General features: G+C 33.5%; 1 protein-coding gene across 5 annotated transcripts in view; it reads right to left on the bottom strand.

The window, feature by feature from the left end:
* Window positions 1-11,416, bottom strand: part of LOC138323805 (transmembrane channel-like protein 7) — a 36,506-nt gene extending 25,090 nt beyond the window's left edge. The window contains exons 1-2 of one of the 5 annotated variants that reach the window (XM_069268652.1): window positions 11,294-11,416; window positions 10,374-10,403 (exon numbers count right to left, since the gene is read on the bottom strand). In XM_069268652.1, the coding sequence (XP_069124753.1) occupies window positions 10,374-10,403; window positions 11,294-11,336 (73 nt within the window). In that variant the 5' untranslated portion in view covers window positions 11,337-11,416. Of the gene's footprint in view, window positions 1-2,168; window positions 2,227-7,266; window positions 7,617-10,373; window positions 10,404-11,293 lie in introns of those variants that run through there. The other 4 variants (XM_069268654.1, XM_069268657.1, XM_069268656.1 and 1 more) reach the window with 4 other exon arrangements.
* Window positions 11,417-18,261: the final 6,845 nt, after the last annotated feature.

Consider the following 18,261-nt stretch of genomic DNA (forward strand, 5'->3'; position numbering starts at 1 on the left):
GCACAATGCGTAGATTAACCCCATGCAACGCCTTAATAAAAAGTCATTTTCTAGCGCGTTGCAACTTCCGGTACAAAGAATTATTTGCCAGTACTTCTTTGTAATATATCAGTAGACATACCCCAATATTCTTAGCAACAATTACACAATTAAATTCCCTTCTAAATCAGTTCTGTTACGTTCCAAATACACTTCAATAAAATGTTCTAAAACATTCTCTTACCATAAATCTTGCAATTGTTACAATGCAAAACGTTGCCATTTAGGTAATGTAATTTAACATTTATTCAACTAGCCTTACGACGTGCATTCATAACCTTATAAATCGTAAATCGGTAATATTGTTAAATGAATGTACACTGTAATAAGATTTCATTTTCTATTAGACTTAAGAGTAGTATTCGTGTTTTTCTCTTGTGACAGCGACACCGCTTGTCTGCTCGAAAGTGTTATTACACTGTAGAATACTCATAAAGAAACCAAATACATGTAGAATATTCAGATAATGGATTTAGGGGGACAACAAGCAATTTGCTTAATTTAGACCGAAATTCTGTATAAATCGGGTATATGCACGAGCGAACCTTTCATAGCCTCCGTTTGTCTCAGCCAGGGGGTATACCCTGGCCATTCTTTACAGAGGCTAACGGTTACACAAACGTTGTACGTTGTCGGGCGACATTAGCAAGAATTTTAAGAAATAGTAGGAAAAAGATAATATCCATTGATTAGACCTGATTTTGACCGTGCAATCTGGACAGCTGGTACAACTTTAATGCTGTATCTGCAAGGCAATAGAAACTAGCGAATTTCTGGTACCAATTACCAACGTATACACTTTTGGTATAGTATACAATGTACCCATGCTTCGTGATATTAACAAACATCTGCTGGGTTTATGTACACTAGACTGATGGAACTCGCGCAATAAAGCATATATATAGCTAACGATAGATGTATTGATAACAATAGAACACAGGATAAAGTGCAATGTAACACACAAAGGTAGTCGTGGTCATAACGTTTGTGTTTATTACTTATTGTTTGGTTCATCATTTGACTTCACGTGACCTCACTTTATTTTGTGCGACACCGGAAGTAAACGTAAAATCTATATCGAGGCTATATTTCATGTTCCGCCTTTTAACCACTTAGTCGATCACAACAATATATCAATTATTGACGACTAATGTCATTATAGAACAATAAACACGTTTATTAAAGGCTGAAGGCAATATCAATAAGCAATACACGTATGTCTGACCTAATTTATCGATAAACAAAACAAGTACACAGAGTATATGAGAAAGTGTAAAATATGATAGATTCTCATTACTGCAACGTAACGTATCTCCTTAAAACATTTATTATCAAAAAGATTTCATCTACCATGTTATTAAACGTTATGGCGTTTGGTTTAATCACTCAATCCTTGAAACCTAGATACATATACATGTATGCTATTGGACATCAATAAAGAAATCACACGTCCACATAGGCAAATTTATAGCCGTTTAACGTGAATAGTCGGGCAAAGAAAACCAGTCTAAATGCGTTCATTGGCCTTCCAAAAGTTCTCACATATTAATAGGACGGTCAAGTTCTGCTTGGTTTCCCAGTTCTGACCATTAAAGTAAAGAAAAGTTGAAAGCATTGAAAGCGAGGCTACGTGGAAATGTAACCACAGACATAGTGAGCCGGGAGGACGTTTTAGAATTCCCATACTTTAAATTAATTTCTTCGTACGCAGACAGATTTTGACGAGAGATTTTATTTTTCTATTTCATAAGAAATAATTCTGGATACATTCACACTATTTTTACCAACTTTAGACATCCTTGCCCGACTGTTCACTTTAAAGAAAGTTAGCATGTCAATTCACAAAATATATATCATATATTTAGATAATGTCTTATACATCTTTCGAACCGCGACTATCTGATATATACAATTCAAGAGATAAGTTTATGTACATCTATTTACTTCCCTATATACAGTAAGCAATAATATATGACTTCTGCTGTCACTGTATTAGCTTATAGTGACATAATTATACCCTAAGTGATACCCGCGGTTACAAACACTGAAATCAACATTTGTACTAATTTTGATACTTTTTAAAATTGAAAAATATGCTTTTGGTAAAAACGGACGTGATCTTAACATACCTTCCGTGGCCACGAACCACTCGTAAACTCGATGTGCCGCCATGTTTTTCTTTCAATTCAGAGACTTTCTTACTAACACTATATCCCCGTAACTGTGTGTGATGAAAAAGTACAGCGCGTCCTCTATATATTATTGATACCGGTCGCTGTTCAGTTGATATTGTTAGTCACAAGGTTAACTTTTGAACATGTCCCGATAAGTGAAGATGACACTTTATACAGTTGATTGTCTGGTTAACTAACGCTGCATGTGAGTCAGTCTCTCTGGACACGACTGTCGGAAACTGTGTCCATCAGTAGGGCTGGACAAACAACTTAATGATATTGACCTTACACACTATAAACTTGTACGAGATATACATTGTGACAGGTAAGCAGGTACATTTCACCTTCAGCCGTAAACATTTCTACATCATACGGAGATATTCAGAAGGGTTTTCTTGTAAATTGCATTGTTGGTCTATATAAAACGGATTGTCGTGCGCTAAAATGTTTATTTAGGTATCTATTGTAAACATGACAATCTAATAACGTTGAATTGCTGAAAAGGTTATCGAATCGATTGGAAGCAAGATGAAAGCAAGCCTCCCTCGTATAAAGGCACAGTAAGCGTAAAAGGTATGGACAAGGACTGTTGGAGTTGAATAAGAATTTGTAGGCGGAATATCTTTAATCCGTTGTGTATTTTTATATTTAATGGTATTGGTTTTGGAGCAAGAACTGTACACAATCGTCACCTTGTTCATATGTTTAGCAGGAAGACAATATATTTTATCGCGGAGGGTACATTGTGTATCTATACTACATTGTTTCTATTTCATAGTTTAATCTTTATGCTGTGATAACCATATCCTCTCATAACTCCCTTCTCTTCGTTCATAGCCTAAAACCTACACATCTCCTAAATGTGACTGTAACCTGAATCGAACACACCAAGAGCTTTTTACAAAGATTATTGCATCTGATTTATGTAACCTTGTTTTATTTTGTGTCCAATTTAAGAGCATGACAAAGTTTGGAGACGAAAGAAGCCACAGAACACGGAGACATTCTATCGACCTTCGGATAGTCAATGACAAATGCCTGACATGAAAAACGATTAACATGTCCAACAGAACTTTTGTTATTGAATGAATAATGAAAACGTAAGACAAAATATTTTGTGTTATATAATCTATTTGTTGAACAACTTAATTTGGAGGACCTTGAAAATAAGTCAAATTTGCCGCTTCTTTGGTAATCCCTTCGTCTTTAGCACCGAAGGTTGAACGCATGGATATTGTAGTCAAATATTTAAATTAAACTTTGTTGATGATCAAAAGAAGTAAGTAATGAAGATGTGCTCTTATTATGTTGCAAAACCATCGATGTTTTGATAACGTTATTCCTCAAAATTATCAGACAAATAAATGAATTGTGTTTTCTTGGTTTAGTTCAAAGACGTACCCGTCCACCGTGTATATTTACCTTTGTCTATTCATATATAATTACGATTCTTCATTGTCTACGGTTAGAATGTAACTATAGTAAGAAGTATTTCGCGTGAACAAGTTTCAGCTTTTTAGTTAAGTTTTAGACCTTCATTGTCATTCTAGGCCAAATAAGTACCTGTCCACCATGTATGTAATATATTTTTTGCGTTTACCTAAATATCTATACATCACGATTCTGCATTGCCTACTGTTATAATGCAACTCTATTGAGAAACATTTCGCTTGAATAAGTTTCAGCTTTTGATATCCGATAGGACGGTGTGATAGGGATGGATTTCACTTTATTGATGACACATGTCAATGGGTACTGGTATGTCACGTGACATAGTAAACATGGTTTATTAATAGGAAGTAAGAACACCTTCGGGAATGAATCGGGTATGCTGTGTATTTACACTTGATGTACATATACACTTTCTATATAGCACAGTATGCAATTCTTTTGATGGTTTAACCGTTTTATATAAATCAATCAAATCAATATCATTGATAGAAGGTTTAACGGCACGCACGGACGCTAAAAGCACTATTGTGATTGGTTGATCAGCCTTGCGGTTCGAGTGTCATCTCGGGGCCACGATCACTCCTACACCATGTGGATATATAGACATAAACCTTGGCCCGTTCCACAGTGCTTCTCTATATCAACAAGTCTTTCTAGAGTAGCACTGTAGAATGATCGATATGGACTTTTCTTTATTGTTGATACCGGTCACGGGAAAGTGAACACATGTAATGGTAGATATTGGTATCGGTGTAAACACATATCTTCGATCTATAGGTAAATCACATAGTTTGGTTTAAGTTCAATTAACGCGTCCTATTTGAACTAATCTCATTTTTTCATTTGCTCGACCCGAGTAGATGGATTTTTCTGGTTAAACATTGTTGAAACTGTCCTACTTTTGATTTGAAAACAGGGTATGGTACAAGAAACTGCAATAACTGAGTCTGTACGAGGGAAATTACTCACTGGTAAAATAAATACCACATAGCAATTGTAGGTACTTGCTATATTCAAATCCGTGTCAACAAATGAAGCAATTCTTCAACACCTGACTGACCTGAAAGAACTTCATAGGTTTCAAATCAATATATATAATGTACTTTCATATCGTCACCGTTTAAGAATAATTACAAAAAAAGCCATTGATATTTTGGCGTCTGATGTGGAATATGTATGAAATGAAACAAATGTAGAAATGATTTAAAAATGGAAGTATTTACTGCCTTGACAAACACAAATTGTTACGTCATGTGTTTACGAGTGTAACGTCATACTTTTCGGAGAAAACAACTAATCTCTCCCAGAATGAATTGCGGTCCCCACAATTTCACTTCTGTAAACGGCTCAGCGAAATTTCAAGATTATTGAAAAACGTGAATGTGGTGACCGCAATGAACCCGAGGATAGATAGGAAAACGACGTGAAATGCGCTCGCAAAATAATGACGTAACAATTGATACATACCCGCAAGGGATGTCAATCTGTATTATGCAAAGACGGAACATGTTACCAGGATATTTACTAATCAAGATTTGTGACGTCAATGTTGATATTTTATCTATCAGAACCATAGTATTATTTATTTGCGATGTCAATCAGCGTATAACATTGTCGTTTCCTGGCGTCACGGCGTCACTTTTATCATTAAAACACGAAGTCATATTCAGTGACTTATCAAGGGGATAAAATACGCCAATAGCGATGTAACCTGTTTATAAAATATATCTGGGCTCAGTTTCATTAGCATTCCTTAACTTATAATTCTCTACAAGAAAGAATCACAGAAGTTAAGGAAAATCCTAAGTTAAGGAGCCTTCTTTAAAATCTGTAATGCTCTCCTATTAAGAATTTCAAGTTAAGGGTTTCCTTAAATTTTAGGAGTGTTAAGGAAACTGTGCGCTGTAAACTCCTTAGAAGTATGTTCCCAGATCTGACATCTGTCATTATTTTATCTGAATTATAATTAAGATATTGTTTGCACTTAAATTACAAATTAGATTATCTTTTTTTATAATATTTTGCCAATAAAATATAATTGTATGATTGAAAGTGAGAGTAGAAGCATAACGAATAAAATTCCGAAATTCATCTGTTTCAATATATTTTTTTAGAATGGAAAATCCTAATGTGATAGCAAAGCATATCACTTTTATTGTATAGTGTTCACTTTGGTTAAAGACATGGACATTATATACATGTAGCATATTATAGTAACCGTCACCAGGTGCAAACACGGTACCCCCTATACATTTGTGATAAAGAGAACACAATCTCAATTGTAAGTTTATCTGTTATATTATCTACATACGACACCTGAATTATCATACCTGTCAGCTAATGACAAGTGGAGACTTAAGATATCAAAGTAGAGATTACATAGATTAAAAGAAGCAAAATTAGTCATAATAAACATAGAATGATTAATTTGAATACTGTACATGTTTATGTAGATTTAATGTTTTCTGATACCCGGATACAGTCGGTAGATATTTTGGTTGGTTGGTAAACTAAATGTCATTATCCTTTTTCAACAATTGGGTAAGAATTCTATTTCGGGATCTGATCAGGCGATCATTTCGTTTTGTTGGTTTGGAATGTAGTAATCAATTCGGCTGTTAGTTATTTGTCACGTAAAAATATTTTGTTATACAATCGCTGTGGTCCGACAATTGATTAAATCTTCCGTTAAATTTGACTTTTTTTCTGACATGGATCTATAACATAGAAACTTTAGCCTACTTCTGTTTTATGATAAGTCAATCCCCTTTTAAGAACAAAATGTTTTTCTGTCAATTAAGTTACTACATTTTTTATTACAAACAATTAGTGTTTTATTGGGAAACTTATATAATTATTTTGCTTTGAAATGATTTTATTCCACTACAGTTAATATCTTTTTAACATATATTATTTACTACTTCATTGAGAATTTTCACATTTTTTCATGTTTGCTGATGTCTAGGGTGTTCAAGAGGAATTAAATCATACCTGCGTTTAAAAAATAGAGGATATTCCTTGTTTCTTGATGACTAACATTTATATTTCATCGCGTGAAGTGAAACCTTTTATAATTTTCACGAGTGCAAAGCAAGTGATGTTAACCAAATACATTTTCACTATAAAACCTGACATTTCGCTCTGAAAATGTAATAAAATCATTTTCGAAGCACTAAAAAGATATCCAATGATTAAAAATATATTCATGGATAAAGTTCGTTTACTTTTTTATCAGTATAATAAGTGAATGAAAATATTGTATTATTTTACCAAAAGGAATTTCATCATATCTGCATTACATGAAATATAACGCTTGCAAAGAGCTAAAATTCCTTATTAAATATAAAAGGAGATTGTCATGAGAGTAAAATAAGTTTTTCATAGACAAAGGGCCATTTTACTTTTAGCTTTTTTGACAAGTATAATAAGGTCACGAAAATATCCTAAAATATCTTAGTTTACCTTTATATCAGTATACTAAGTTAATGAACATATTGTAAGATTTTACCTTTCCTATTTAGACGAGTTGATGCCTATATACAAAGACAAACCTGGTGGACAATGGCGTTATCTGACATGTATCTCTTTATTATTAACTTACCTTTAAGCTTTGGATAATCCTATTAATCCCAAAATCTTGTCTAAGTGATAATAGTATCAGCTGTATACTCTAACAGTACCCCTAGTAGTCTCTGACACCACACTGCTATACCCCACGAAATACTCTCCTTATCAGTTTGGTCTTGTCTGCCGACGTTTCTACGATCAGGGGTCCAAATTACTCTAAATTTCTTTTTTTAGCACCCAGATTTTAAGCGGCCTGTCGAACGAGGACACAATACCGTGATTTGAGGTTTAAATGATACCAAGTAAATATTTGAATGCGACCGACAATAGCGAAACTCCTTAAGCGAACGCGCCTTGAGTGAAGATTTAGGTAGGATCTCCAATTGCTCACTCTAGTCGTCCACATATATATAAGATCTGTAATCAGATGCGTTGGTGCGTTCGCCTTTACAAAATTTCTATACTGAGCAGTTAACCATAATTACTAATATTCTGGGTTTAAATAGATATTTAAATATGCTGACTATAGCATTGGGTTCACTTATTATACATTAAAGGCCCTGTGTACTTGAACCAACTGTGATTTAGTTTCTGTTATGAATATATATTTAACTGCGTCACAAAGGGAAACGCATGTCAAACGTCATCACTTCAAGGATAAATGTACATGGATTATTAAAGCATGCATGAAATCATGGATATCGTGGTAATGGATAATTATTCTATGTATGTAATTTTATTTATTGATTTATTTTTGCATAGACATTAATATTTTATCGCATTATTGAATTTTTTGTGACAACTAAAACACAGCAACAGCGTAACAGACTTGCTATACTGGTATTTAATGTAAATCGCCCGATCGAGAAACTAAATGGCGTCAATTATCGCAAATTATAGTATTAAAGAACGTAGGATGCCTGATAGCTATCTTGTGAAATACACGTTGTTGTTGAATAATAGAATAATGTTCATTTATAAAGTGTATCTTTAAAACCAATATAACATGCCGTCACAACAACGAAACCGTTTTCAAAATTAAAACCCTCCAACAGAGATTTATAAAAAGTAAAAGCACATTTGTATCCTAAATACAGAAAAAATTAAATTATAATATTATATGATAATAAAAATAAACGTTCTCCAGTGTTGCTTAAAACGTATACATTTTGTACTTTCGAATAGACATCGTTTCACATGTTTTATGACACAACAAGGGTTAAGTCCTAATTCTTTTCAGCCTCAGTTCAGTCGTTTTACAAAGAACATTGTAAAGAGATACATATTTATCTTATAACTACGCATTTTCACAATAAAATACCCATGTGATAAATTCCATAGCAGTTGGTTATCATTTTTTATGTTTACACACTCCAGTGTGTAAACACCTACGACGCATCTCATAGATTGGTCAACTCCAAGATCTCTTGATTGTCTCTCAACTTCGGGTTACTTTTCATAGCGCATTTTTTTTGAATAGCATTGTATTTACTGTATAAAAGGTAGTTGAGTATTTAAAGTATTAAACAATGAAATATTGACTCTCTTTTTAGGCACTGTATTTTATGGCGGAAAGATATCGTAACACATAGTATGGTGGTAAGTTTCCCTGAATGAAGACGAGAATATGGTCACCGCGGTATAAATATGGATTTAAAGCTATGGGATAAGTAAGTTCCCCAACGCGTAAGTGTTGTTTATCATGTTTATCTAAACTCTCGTTAGTTAATTTCCCAATCTTAAAAAGACTCGCTAAAGCTCATGTCTTTTGAAAATTTGAAATTTAACTAACTCGAGTTTGATAAATATGATAAATAACAGTCACTGGTTGGGAAACCTCTATTTACAACATTTAACAAATGCAATATAGAAGAAGAAAGTCATATAACTTATTAAAACATACAAGTGCTAAAAGTTTCCTCTGACAAATTTTTAGTTTATTTAGTCTCTTTTATTGTGTTAATCTCGGATTATCGTTGTTGTCAGAACGCCAACTGCTTACCAAAGCATTACTCTCGTTTACAATACACTGTTTTAACAATGGATAACAGTAAAGAGTATCAGGAGCATGTTAAATGTTATTTAAACAGGTTTTTAGACAGGGCTATAATTGATTTTACTGTTTGTTATTGTTATTTATTCGGATCGTAAAAGTTTTACTGAAAAGTGCATTGTGATGCGTAATTTTTCTGCAATTTTGACACAAATTTCGGATAAGCAAAGCCGAACAAGAAAACGAAAGTTTTTTACGAAAGTCATAAATCCCCGGTAAGGTGCATTGGTATTGACTTTGATGAAACACTGTAGTATATGTGTTCTTATTGTTATAAGGGTAGATACTGTATCAAATCTTGTTCAAAAGAAATAAACCGTAAACATATATCAGCCCATAAGCACCAATAAAACAAATACAATGTCAATAAGAAACATCCTGGGTCAAAGATAACCCCATGTTATATCAGCACTCTACCCAGAAATAAGCTGGTATTTCCTGCTTCACGACGTCCAGGTGGTCTGCCGAGAGCAGATCTGAGACAGAATGTGGATAGGACCAGATACCGTGTGGTGAGGAAAGCTCAGAGAGTCTTGAGAAACTGTATAGATTGTGTATAGTGACGACTATCCTACTGAATTGTTACATTTCCCTGGTAAATGCTTTAGACAACATACCACCTTGCTTTGCACGTTGACGGAGCATTCCTGCTAATTTAATATACAAAATTCAGCACAATTATTACCCATCATCCAACCATTCAACAATTTCATTGGAACCATCACCATGCCTTCGAATCATTGATATGTCTATCTGTTTATAGTTTCACATCAAAATATTGCTATAAAGGTTTTGTTAGATACCTTTTGTCTGAATGACATTTTCAAATGATATTCGACCGTCTTTAACAGATATCTGGACTACACATTTTAAAAAAGATATATAGGACCTGCTGTAATGATGAAGACGAGCTCACAGCAAGGGAAACGCTAAAATATCCTACAACAGTGAACTTTATCCCATAGAATTTATGGTAAGGCATTATCCAAGATAATAGACATCAATGTATAGCTAAAACTCTGTGCAAGAAAGATGGCATTTTAAAAGATTAGACGATTACTGGCCACGAAGTGACACAAAATACTTACCCTGCTTCTTGGAGGGACTCCGTTGAGCGCCTGAAAAGAATATCGTTATTTATCATATATATAAATCTGATATTTCCTATTACTCTCTGTAAATTCTGTAATTCTTAACAACATTCAAACACAAGGTCATTTTCAACGGCAAATGAAACTGTCATTTGTTTTATACCAAGTACATGCTTATATACATAGCATGTTAATTCATCAGCATTGTCCGATGATCGTAAGAGCTAAAGAGGTTGATAGTTTTATTATTAAACACGTCATGACCTTTCTACACTACATGGTCGTTCAGTTCCAAGGGACATGAACTTAAAGGAACTATAAAACAGCCATATACTTTAAGAATAAAAACATAGATAAAAGTTTTGGTTTGAAGCAGTAAACAGGTTTAGGCAATGCGCCACATTTTTGCAGGACTGATTCTAATCACTCCGCACCATGGCATGATAAAATAAATCCTGAGGTCCGAATAAAGACTTTGATCGGGGAAATTCAAGATACCACGATGTAATATATTGTAAACAATTCTTGTAACCAATTATTTGTTTTACTGCAATTTTTGTTATTTTTTTTTTCTTTTTGTATGTTTGCTTTTCCTTTTTTTTTTCTTTTTTGAGTGTGTGTGAGTCGGGCTATTTTGATGAATTGTTTTCATCAGCAAAACAAAGAAATGCAGTTTCGTTCCTGTCTATTGTTATTACATGTACTTCTGATTAAAATTTCTTTAATTGCTAGTTTCCGGCAGCATACCATCATCAATTCTATAACATATCGTAACGTTCATATCTTTATCACAGAATTATAATGATCAATATTGATAATTAAAATTCACTTACTCGTATGACGATTTACAAAGTGAATTTATCAAAGCATTATGACTAATAGGCAATTGTAAAGCAATATTCTCTGTAGTAACTTACCATTTTTAGCCGGAGTTCTAGGGTTTCCTGTGGACGATATCATCCTAACGAATCATTCACAGTAGTTAACTATGGTTAAACAAACACTTAAATGTGGTCTAGCATCCTCGACCGTCAATACCACTAGGTCTAATGACCAACACCCATGTTATATTACCGCAGTGAGATCGAACGTCCACGGGCAGCGGTCCTAATACTTAGAGCCGCGGAAACAATACTGGTCAGTTATGATCGGGTTGGGATAATAGGATAAATACCGGCAGCTTATATAGTCAGACAATGTACTGCCACCATATATTGGGAATTTAAGTTCACAACAACAGGGGAATGGGCAATACGTCATGTTATTGTTTTTACTTTACGGCAAGATAAAAACATATATGTTTTTTATCAGTGATTTTAATAATGATTTCAAAACCGGTCACGTGACTTTGGTTCTATTATCAAAAGATATTGATATGTTGACAGGTCAATATAAACTGGTTATGCAAATACCACAAATAACTGTTGATATAGCAGCAACATGATCATCGAAGATACCCAGTGTAGCATTATCTTATTTTCAATGGTAAATGAGCGATTCTTATTTATGCGACACGGAAAATAATTAAGGCACTCAAAAATTCAAAATAAAGTCATGCTGAACGATAGTCATGAATAATATTCACGGAACGAGGGAAAGTCAAAATAATTAATATTTAATAATCAGTCATAACTTAGTAATCAAAATCTAGTTAACACGATTTTCCGTTGTAAGGTATCATAGTGTCATACTGTTTTGCTATTTGTAATGCAAATAACGAATGAACATGTATTTTGCTTTTTTTATATTGAGTCAATGAAATATAGTTATAGATAAGAGGTAAAGAGATCGCATACATGATTGAATAGCTTTAGATAAACATATTCTACATATGCAATTAAAATAAACAGATATTTCATATTTCAACGAAATAATGGACAGTTGACATTGACCACAGTGACCCTGCTATTGATTTTCTACCCTACCCATCGATATGTGTTGTTTACTTAAGATTTGAAACAATATCTCTCGTTGTAACGAAAAGTATCGATCTTAGTGTTCTTTCACACATTCAGTCCTAAATGGGTTGAATATAGATACTCTATTGCTAAGTACATTTACTATACATTATATCGACTATTGGTCGTATCACTACCGCACTTCTAGACATTTTCAATTGTTTAGTAGATTTGCTTTATAGGAGAATGGGAATTTGATTATGTCAATGAGTTATACAAATATAACAGAGTTGGATTATTATCACTGTTTTGTTGTGTATGTACTTATGCTACGGGATTATTATCAATGCACCAAAAGAATACAGCGGAAGTATCTATAAACATTATTTAACGAATTACATTATTTAACGAATTACATTAATTTTTGATTAGAGCTGTTAAAGTGAATAGTCGGGCAAAGAAAACCAGTCTAAATGCGTTCATTGGCCTTCCAAAAGTTCTCACATATTAATACGACGGCCAAGTTCTGCTTACGTTTCCCAGTTCTGACCATTAAAGTAAAGGAAAGTTGAAAGCATTGAAAGCGAGGCTGCGTGTAAATGTAACCATGGACATAGTCAGCCGGGAGGACGTATTAGGATTCCTATACTTTAAATTAATTTCTTCGTACGCAGACAGATTTTGGCGAGAGATTTTATTTTTCCATTTCATAAGAAATTATACTGGATACATTCACACCATTTTTACCGACTTTAGCCATCCTTGCCCGACTGTTCACTTTAAATCGGCAATCAAATATTTCTTTGATGTGGACATCATAGATGAACAATATAATTTTTTCAGATATATCATAAAATAACGATTATCAGTTCTACAATGATTAAAGCATTACGTAATGAACAGACGTGAATATACCGGTAAAATAAATCTAAAAATATAGACGGATAGTGTGCTTCATAAGCATAACAATATGAACAAATGCATGGGATGAAGGTATTGATGATAAAACCTCACAAAGGGAATTATTTGAAACTGATGTCATCATGATAAATCACCTCTTATTTTTTGTAGACACAAACAGGTGTAAAAATGCTACTTTCTACAGTACAAAATTAGCTGGTATAATCAAGTACTTAATACCAGAAAAATGCAGCTAACCCCAAGCACATTTTAAATAACCTAAAAACTCATTTTATATAATAATGTGGATACTGCCAATCTATCTTCGAAATAAATATCAACGAAATAATATCGTCGTAACTAAAACCTACAGATTACATACAAATACAAAAGGTAGAACAGAACCAGACGTTTCAGTAGAGTAACTGTTCTTTCCTTAATCAATATCTCCATCATACAAATCAAGGTCAAATCCGGGTCAATTTAGTCACAATATACATCTACAATCATTGATGTAAACCTTGCTAAAGCGATTACCTCCCGTTTCTTTTAGGCGCATTATTTACATATTTTTGGCAACCGAAATCTGTCTGAAATGTGATATCTATTTTTGTCTCTGTTCGCAGATTTTACATTTTTTTACATCTTGATATTGATTTCCGATACATAATACAAAGTGTTCCTATTAATAGATTAACATCGTAGTTTTACGACTTATTGGCAATTATAATCAAGTTGACGGTCACGGTTGATTGACAGCGTACAGACAATTTATTCTACCAGAAACTTGTCACTCTGGTGTGTGGTAATGGGTTGTGCGTGTGTGATTAATAATGTATTGGTAAAATATTACAAATTATATCTATGATCGTAAGTAGATTGGTGTCAGTTACACAGGTCATGACCTAGATATCTTTTCATGCATTTTTCGCTAAACATAATAGATATTTCATTACTATAAATTATTTCTCGTTTAGAAATACTGTAGTTGCTTTGCTATTTCTAGCCATGACGACAAGTGCTGCAGCTTTAAAATGCTCCGCTACACTACATCCCAGACTAATAGGACTATGGAAATAGATCCGCTGGTTAAGAATGATATAAGCCAATCTTAAAATATAAAGCTAATAGCATTGCAAAACCTGAAGAATGCAGAACCTCAATTCTGCTGAACTTTGTGTTAAGCTTCATAATTCAATAAAATATATGTTTACAAAGAAGCAATAAGTAGTAAGAAATATTTTTGTTTTTATGTTTTATAGTGGGACACTTAATTCATATCAGTATACAAAAGGATCATAATTCATTTGTTTTATATGATTTACAAGTTTTTTCATGGACAGAACAGCCACACATCTCGTATATGGTTGTACGATTAGAAGTAATGTACTGCGTTTGTTTTACTTATGATTTACTGTTAGTATAACTACCATGTTTGTCTGCCATTACTTATGAAATACTTTGAAAATGGATCATGTTTATTCTTTACTTTGTTTATCTTAAAGCTTAACTACGTATAAACAGAAATATCCTGACATGTAATATCCTTTGCCTTATCATGTATATTTTTATATCCGTCAGTTGTTTGATTTGAGAACTAGTTGCCCTATTTTTAAAAAAATGTATTTCCGTAGAAGTATCCTCGGTAATATGAAATTCATAAAAATTTTGCACAGTTAACCTATTATTTACGTTAGTAACGGACACGCTTAAGTAACGTCTTCATGCACCGATAACTATCCAAATAAATAAATAAATAAATGCTTAAACAAACAAGACTGGAGACTTAAAAGAATCATACATTCATCAATAATACAGATAAGTGACTGTAACTACGTAATGTAGCCTGTATTTTATTATCACCAAGAGAAACATTTCAGATCTTCAGATATTGTTTTCTACTTGAAATGTGTCCTTGGGCTAGTGAAATTACATGGTGGGACGAAACCCCACCGACATTAAAGGGACACATTAAATCCTATAGATGTAATATTGTGTTTTGAAGTGACACGGTGATATACGACGATAGTTGGAATAGCCCCATTAAATACTGGATACTGTTTACACAGCTGTCATTCAACCCTTTATATCTGTTTTGTTCAGTTACTTATCGTAAATGTGAATCATGTTAAGTTGTTTGAGTTGTCTCGCTTTAGTTCTGATCCTCATCAAATCGGTTTTGACGCATTGAGCTAGTACTATACATTTGCCTTTCACAAGTAATTGGCAGGTAAATGGAGAGATGGACACTTTTAGACCATCAAGTGTCAGCGTGGTCATTAGATTATCAACGTCAGGATGCGGTGATCCCTCCAATTCGCGGGATACTATAACAGTGAAGAAAAGAGGCTTTTCGGAGCAAATATTGACAAACTTTGAACAAGATGACCTCAAACTCTCGTGGTCAGAATCGTTGACCGTTTCGCTTCTTTTGACACTACAGGTAGGGCTGTCTCTGCTGTCCTTATTGCATGATCGTAAAAGGCGACTAAATTTAGGATCTTATCTTTGGCCTTCTGTTGAGCACTCGCCCCTGTGAAGTAAGCTCTAGGTTATGTCCCCTGACTGAGATACACTAAAGTCTATAAAAGTTGTAGGTTTTGCTCCTACTTAGCGCTCAGCATACCGGAAGTGGAACGACTGGTTCACCCGTTGTCAGTATATTGTGACCGGGTAGGGTGTATTGTTTGGTGTCTTCGGCGGCATACGTCAGTGATATAGCACTATAAAAAGGGAAGCAGTTCCACTATACAAGAAGACACAACACGAACATACCACAGCCTCCCAAAACACGCACACACTACATACCGCATACATGGAAGGCCGTCCTTACATACACTGGCTGTTAATAGGACGTTAATCAATCAAAGAATCAAACAAACTTCAGTTCTTAAAATGTTTCGGGTCTATTTTGACACCAACATACATTCATTTGAGAGTGTTGAATGGCGTGTGTCATGGAGAATGCAAATGGTGCTTACTCTTTTATATTATCTTTCAGTATTTCTTTTGACCTTTTTCTCTGTACAATTATTTCTATATTTTGTTTTCATCCCATAATTTGCCTATATATAGTAATATGAAATGAAATATTTTACCCATCATTGGAGCAAGAACATGATCTATATTGTGACGTCATTAATAAAACAATGATATGACATTAGGATACGAGGATGTAGTGACAAAACGACCGCTTCCTCGTGATTTCCCCACTTCGAAACTTTTGAAATATTCAGTTTTAATTTTTGCTTGTTCACTCTCGCAAAATATTAAACATATATAAAGACTTCTTTCATAAAATTTCATGTGAAATGAACACTTCTTCACGATTAATTTTGCGATTAATCCTTATAATTCAATTTAGTATAGAAAATATCTTCAAAATTCCAAATGTTTCGATGGAATCTTTTTTCTATGGAATCGTTACACACGGCAATACCATTTTTTCCATGAGCTAATAAAGTAAATTTAAAGCCAATGAAAATGCTTATTTCAAGCAAGATTGATTACTGTTTAGTTAAAGGATAAAGATGTTCAAACTCTTACAATGGTTTATAGTACTTAAAGATATATCACGCCGTATAGTTTATAAGGATAACCCACATAGAAATAAAGCTAGATCTCGTATTTCTCAGACTCGCAGCAACAAAGACAAATGTTATAGTGCACCTTAAGATACGGCTTCCGCGGAATAATCTCCTACTTGTACCAAGAACTATTTTCGTATCTTTCTGCATATTTCATATGCTAGAATTCATTCTTAATTGTAATTATTGACTTCTAGAAAACCTATAAAGACAAGTGAGAGGAAACAATGTCAAAGATAGTGGAAAGAAAATAAAAATAGCGTTACCTGCATAAACTTACGTGTGAAATTTCATTAAAACGAACACACGATAGAATATAAGTACACATGGGTATCAGCGGCCGCATATATTGAATTTCATCCCAAACTTTTGTTCTTAAACTGTGAATGTAATGGGTAAGAGATGTAGCTTACTCTCTTGATTTCCCTGGAGTGTTGCCGTGGTTACCGAGACAAATAACAGTCTATTTCACAATGTTTTATTGAACACAATTCAATCTCAGTTTCAGTGTTTTAGCTCATTGTTACACTAGTGATATTTGGGTGAATTTTGTTGATTGTTTTGCTGTCCTCTTTTTCGTATCATGTTGCGTTTTACTGTCTGGGTGACAATTAAAGAAACAAATATTTTGATACAGTTTTTTTTAAAACGAACTTTTAATGTAAGTATCAACAGTGCAGTAAAAACCAAATTTACCACTTGTATGGCAAGACACGAACCAAGAAAAGTTTGATGCATAAGAATTCAGCACCATTAATGTTCACTATACAGCTGTGTCGCCCCAAACGAATGTTACTTTGAACTTTAACTGATATTTCAGAAAAAAATTGAAACAAAACAATAAAAGTTTTGATTGGATTCATTCGTCATCTGTTATTGTTTTACCATGTAAAATATTTCAACTATCATTGTATGACTGAATTATTAACTGTTAAAGGTTAATTATACGTATTATAAATAAACCGTAAGTGTATGCTTCCTTATTAACAACAAACAGTAGGAATGATGACAATAAGAATTTTTAAAATTTTATCAGCAGCAAATAAAAAGAATTCCAATCGTTCGCCATCGCTTGTGGAAACTAGCCAAAGTAACAATTTCTCATTACGTAGTAAAATCAAATTAAAATTAAGTAATAAAAAATTAAGTAAAATTAATGTGTAAAAAGTAATACTTTCTGTTATGACGGTTATAGGTGTAGTTATGTACCTCAGCAGACGACACACACGCATGTCAGTGTCGGTTGTACCAAAGCCGCGGGTACCAAACAAAAAACCTGGGAGATAAATATAACGGTATCAATAACAGTAATGACTGTCAGTCCCAGTGACGGGTGTGGCACTAAATAATGTTTTGTATAGATACTTTTCTGTCAATAAACATTTGCCTGTTTGGTTCATGTTTGTTCACAATTACATTTATATTTTTGTATATTTACATTTTACAATTTTGTATGTAGTATAGGAGTGTCATTGATACTTGTTGTATGTAGTATAGGAG

Source organism: Argopecten irradians, chromosome 5 (genome assembly GCF_041381155.1).
Source record: "Argopecten irradians isolate NY chromosome 5, Ai_NY, whole genome shotgun sequence".
In the NCBI taxonomy this organism is placed as follows: Eukaryota; Metazoa; Mollusca; class Bivalvia; order Pectinida; family Pectinidae; genus Argopecten; species Argopecten irradians.